General features: G+C 43.3%; 1 protein-coding gene across 1 annotated transcript; it reads right to left on the reverse strand.

Moving 5' to 3' along the window:
* Window positions 1-274: 274 nt before the first annotated feature.
* LOC149253627 (uncharacterized) lies at window positions 275-3,183 on the reverse strand. Its single transcript, XM_089454550.1, has 5 exons — window positions 2,334-3,183; window positions 1,945-2,198; window positions 1,716-1,766; window positions 1,247-1,596; window positions 275-662 (listed from the first exon to the last, which is right to left on the reverse strand). Exons 1-5 carry the CDS (start codon window positions 3,181-3,183, stop codon window positions 275-277), a joined length of 1,893 nt encoding a protein of 630 aa, XP_089310676.1.
* Between the last annotated feature and the right edge of the window lie 2,239 nt (window positions 3,184-5,422).

Consider the following 5,422-nt stretch of genomic DNA (forward strand, 5'->3'; position numbering starts at 1 on the left):
ATCCTTCTTGTAAATTGTAGTCCAACCACAGGCTATTGTTTCTCAACAGAGGGTTTTGGCAAGCCTCATAGACCTCCTTAAATTCTGCATCTGTTTGATATAGTTCCCTCAGGTGCTCAAAGCCCAAAACCTGCATCGTACTCTCCTGTAAGAGTAGGGTCCTCCTACTTAGTGCATCTGCCACCTTATTTGCTTGTCCACTAATATGTTTTAGTACAAATGTGAAATTTTGTAGGTACTCAACCCATGCTGCATGCTTATGGTTCAATTTATGTTACTGCATAATGTACTGTAACGCAGAGTTATCCGTAAATAAAACAAACTCATTACCTAACAGATAATGCCTCCAATGCTTCAACGCTTGTATAATTGCATAAAACTCTTTGTCATAGGTTGAGTATTTCTGCCTACTCTCGTTCAGCTTTTCACTGAAATACGCGACTGGTCTGTCCTCCTGACTAAGTACTGCCCCAATGGCTGTTCCACTGGCATCACAACGAACTTGAAAGAGTTTGTTGAAGGCAGGTAGCCTCAATATCGGTCTTTCGGTAATCTTCTTTTTCAAATTCTGAAAACCACCTTCCGCTGCTTCAGTCCAGTGAAAAGGCTGATTTGTCTTCTTGATCGTATCCAGCAGAGGTGCGCAGATCTCGCTGAAATTCCTGATGAATTTCCTGTAAAAACTGGCTAGTCCGTGGAAACTTCAGACTTCAAATAAACTTTTTGGAGAGGGCCAGCTAACTATAGCTGCCACCTTTTCTGGGTCTGTCTTCAATTCATTTTCTGCAATTACGAAACCCAGGTATACTAACTCCCGCTGAAAAAAAGTACATTTTTCAGATTGATCAGCAGCTTGTTTTGCTGCAGCTTCCCCAACACACTCCGAACATGCTTGAAATGTTCTTCCCTAGTCCTACTAAAAATTAGAATATCATCCAGATAAACTATTACTAACTTCCCAATGAATTCCTTCAGCACCTCATTCATCAGGCGCATGAACGTGCTTGGAGCATTGCTCAACCCAAATGGCATTACCAGCCACTCATATAAGCCTTCATTCGTCTTGAAAGTTGTCTTCCACTCATCTCCTTCCCGAATTCGAATCTGGTGATATCCACTCTTCAAGTCAATCTTCGAGAAATAAGACGCCCCGCTCAGACAGTCCATCATATCGTCCATTTTTGGTAAGGGAAACCTGTACCTAACAGTAATTTTGTTTATGGCTCTGGAATCTGTGCACATTCACCATTCTCCTCCCTTCTTTGGAGCCAGAACGGTTGGTACTGCACAGGGGCTCATGCTTTCTCGAATCAACCCTTTGTCCAACAACTCCTGGACCTGTTTCCTAATTTCTTCATGGTCCTTAGGACTCATACGATAAGCTTCTTTATTTGGCAGACTCGCCCCTGGTATAAAGTCAATACAGTGACTAATACCTCTCCTGGGTGGTAGTTCATCTGGAAGGTCATCCACCACGATGTCCCCAAATTCCTGCAGTAGCTTTTGGATTTCCTCGGGCAAATCTGAAATCTGTGTATGCAATATCACTGCTTTTGGCCTTCGTATGACAGTAAAATTTACTTCACCGTCCTCAATCTGTTTTATAAATTCCTTTCCGCCCATCAGCGATGCTTTCACTCCACTGGCTTCTGCTGTACTTTCCTCTTTGATGGGTACAAGCGTGTGCTTGATCCCATCTTTGACAAACTTATAACAATTGGTTTTTCCGTCATGAACTGCGCTCCTGTCAAACTGCCAGGGTCGTCCTAGCAGTATATGACAAACATCCATTGGCATAACATCGCAGATAATTTTATCCTTATACATGCCTATCTGAAACTCCACCTCACACTGTTCATCAACTAACAGTTGATGTCCTTTCTGCAGCCATGACACTTTGTAGGGGGTGGGGTGCTTCAACTTTTTCAATCCCAGTTTCTCCACCATCTCTACGGCCACTAAATTGTCAGTACTTCCACTGTCAATGATCAGTTTGCAGCACTTGCCCTGTGACTTGCAAACAGTTCGGAACAAAGCCTTTCGCTGATCAGGCTCTGCAACTTCTTTTGTTGGTTTTAACAGCACCTTATTCAACACCAAAGCTTCACCCGTCTCTGGTACGTTCTCTACTTCTTGAGGTGTTGTCTCAGCATCCTCTGGCTGAGCAACATAAGCTCCTCTTCCACCCACCGGTTCAACTTCAGGACAGTCATACGACTTGTGTCCCAACTTGTGGCAACGATAACACTGGACAGTTCCCCTGCCCCGACCATTTCCTCATCCTAGCTAAGTTGGTCGTCCTCCTCTAGTGCTATTGTCCTTTTCTGTTGTACCAGCAGACTTAGAACTGCTACCTTCTTCACTTGAACCTGTACCTATACCTCTACCAAAAGCCTTACCCTTGCCTCTGCCAGTTCCACCTCCTCTCCTGGCATTTTGCTTCCGGGTAATTTTCTCCTCTGCCTTCAGTGCAAACTGGTATGCTTCATCCAAAGTTCTGGGTGAGAGGATACCGATTTCATCCAGTATTTCCCCCCTCAAACCATTCACAAATCTGGCTGTTTTTTCTGGGGTATCTTCCACATACCCTGCTCGCAAATTCAATTTATAAAATTCCTCTGTAAATTCCTTAACAGTCATCCCTCTCTGTTTTAAGTTCTGCACCTGTCTATACAACATAATCTGATAATCTTTCGGCAAAAACTTTTCCTTCAGTTTTGCCTCCATTCTGGCCCACTTCTTTATAGGTTGTTTGCGTAACCTCTTCCTTTCCGCCTGAACGTTGTCCCACCACAAGGACGCATGTCCTTTCAGCTTGGTGGTGGCGAACTTCACCTGTTTTTCCTCACTAGTTTCCTCAAATTCAAAATATTTGTTTACTTCACTTAACCAATCCAGTAACACATCTGCAGACAGACTTCCGTCATAAGTGGGTAGCTCGTGCTTTGGCTTATGACTAGACAGCAAAACTGACTTTAATAACCGAAATTCCGGTGCTACCCCTTCAAACTCATCTTCTGGTTCTGCTACATCTTCGTCACTATCATCTGCCGGGTCTCTCCTTCCCCCAGCTTCCACCACTGCCAATCTCTCACGCAAGGCGTGAATCTCCTCACGGAGTTCCTCTTCTGCTATCCTCCGGACCGCTCTTCCTCTTCCTCTTCCTCTTCTGCCAACCTCCATTTGTTCCTACTCAACAAACCTGCTCTGATACCACTTTTGATGGCCCAGCCCAACGTTAACCAACGTATGGAAAACGTGACGTGGATAACTTGACCCACGCTAGCACTCTACAGGCCTCTCGACCCTTCGGTAATGAACTTTGGTAGGTGAACTTTCACTTCTTAAGGTGTTGATGTCAACTCTTCGTAGGCTCGACTTGATTGCAATCTGTATGTATTAATTGTTGTCCCTCCTTCCCGGTTGAGGGTGGCCACCTGCCGGTTCACCCGGTCTATCCGCCTCCCGCCTTTTGTTAAACCCTAGTCTTTGTTTTTCGAGTCATTTTACTTCCTCCCGTGCTCAACTCAAGCTCTTCTCTGTGGGTTTTGTTGACGGTTCTCCGGGCTCGGCCCTGGCTCTGCTCCACGGTGGTTTCTATGGGCGATTCACTATACTCATGTCCTGAGTGTTACTCCGTTGCGGTTCCTGATGGTTTGTTGTGCCTTCGGGCTTTCTCTGCTTTGATTAAAAGTTTTCTGGGCGCGCGTTACCTCGTTGGTCCTCACCTGTGTGTAATGGTAAGTTATTGATTTTATGGGCGTTCTCTGTCACCTGGTTTCTTCTTGTTCTGTTAATTAGTTGTTTGCACTGTACATGTTGACTACAATTTTAGCGCTCCCAGTTGGCTGTGTTCGTCCTTGCCTCCAAAGGTAACCTATGGTTCTCTGTTTTACTCTATCCCTGCTCCTGTTGCAACTTCTCACTGTTTCTGTTCCTTGTCTCAACTTGGGTTATCAGGTTTGGTTCCGCCGGTCTCCTTGTCAACTTGTCTGTAAGTGCCGTGTGCTTCCTCTGTTCCACATTTCCATTTCTTTTTGTATCAACTTACCTTTTGTTTGCTCCAAACTCTATTCTAACCTTACTCTGTTTTGTGTGCAGGTTGCCTTGGTGGCTAGCTGTCGAGGGTTTGTCCACATTCAACCTTCGGTTACCACTCGAACCCGGCTAATCTCGCAAACTGGTAGGGTTTGCTCCGACCTTAGTGTAACTGTAGGCTATGGAGGGTTTGGTAGCTTTGGTGCTAGTTCTGTTGTGGTTGTAATGTGTCGGTCGTGCCTCTTCCGGTGTTTCGTGACTCGTGTGTCCCTGTTCTAATGTAACAATTTGTATGGCCGCATTTCTGAAGGCGTTTGGTATTTGACAATGCTCAGAAAGTTTGTAATTTGTTTTGTTTTGTAACAACCCATAGTTATGTGGTGAATCGTGTTAAGTTATCCTTCCTTTCTGCATACAGTGCTTATGTTAATTTATAAAGGAAATGAAACAATAGTTCGTATTTCTTGGTACCTGGTTGTCATTGCAACATCTGAAAGGTTCTGTACGTTTGCTTGCTGGAAATGTATGTCTATAGCACTCCTTTTGTTGTCTCGATTCAAATGGGTGTCTGTAGAACTCCTGTTGTTGTCTCGATTTTCAAATGGGTGTCTGTAGAACTCCTTTTGTTATCTCGATTCCTGTTACAGTTAATGGCTATTCGTTCCAATTGCGTTCTTAGAACATACAGAAAGAATTTTATACATACATGTGAAATTATCAACAGTAGGTTATTTCGTTGGCAAAAATAATATATCTCATTATTTGTATTACAGAGGTTTTGTTTTGCTGTCTGTTGCTCTTGTGCTGGAGGGGTCCCCCCTTTTGGTTTTTTTCTCTGTTTTTAAATACACGGAGAGCATAACTGCTTCCCTTTTTCGGTTGAACTGTTCAACCAGAATTTTTTATAACTGCCATCCAGTTTCTTTTAATAAAAAGTTAACTAACTGCTATTTATCTCCTAAGCTAAAACAACTTACATTTATAATGTTATGGTCTCTAACGACCTTCTGGAAAAATGAAACAAACAATAATTAAAAAAAAACAACAACAAGTCTAATGACCTGTCCATCTAAGCATGTAATCTTTGTCCTGTTCCTGTTCTCCTTCCATGAGACAGTCAGCTGCCATTCGTCTCCTCGGAGCTGGATGCTCCTGCATCATTTCTGTGACTGCTTCCGATTCTAATATAATTTTTCCTTCCTCGTCAAGTTTTGGCAATATTGTTTGAACTGGGAGCTTGTCGCCTATAACCTTCTTTAAACATGAAACATGGAAAACTGGGTGCACTAGAGAAGCTGCAAGAAGCTCCAATTTGTATGCCATAGTACCAATCTTTTGTAACACCTTGTACGAACCAAAATACTTTGGTTATAATTTATTATCC

The sequence above is a fragment of the Pinus tabuliformis genome, chromosome 7 (genome assembly GCF_031772625.1).
Source record: "Pinus tabuliformis cultivar Carrire ecotype Pingquan chromosome 7, CPIR1, whole genome shotgun sequence".
In the NCBI taxonomy this organism is placed as follows: domain Eukaryota; kingdom Viridiplantae; phylum Streptophyta; class Pinopsida; order Pinales; family Pinaceae; genus Pinus; species Pinus tabuliformis.

Bases quoted from the DNA above. Each gene is read 5' to 3' on its own strand.
- LOC149253627 (XM_089454550.1), bottom strand. From the start codon at position 3,183: ATGGAGGTTGGCAGAAGAGGAAGAGGAAGAGGAAGAGCGGTCCGGAGG. The intron at 2,199-2,333 runs GTACAACAGAAA...ACTGTCCTGAAG, and splicing joins TAGCAGTTCTAAGTCTGCTG to TTGAACCGGTGGGTGGAAGA. The intron at 1,597-1,715 runs GTTATAAGTTTG...TTTATAAAACAG, and splicing joins TCATGACGGAAAAACCAATT to ATTGAGGACGGTGAAGTAAA.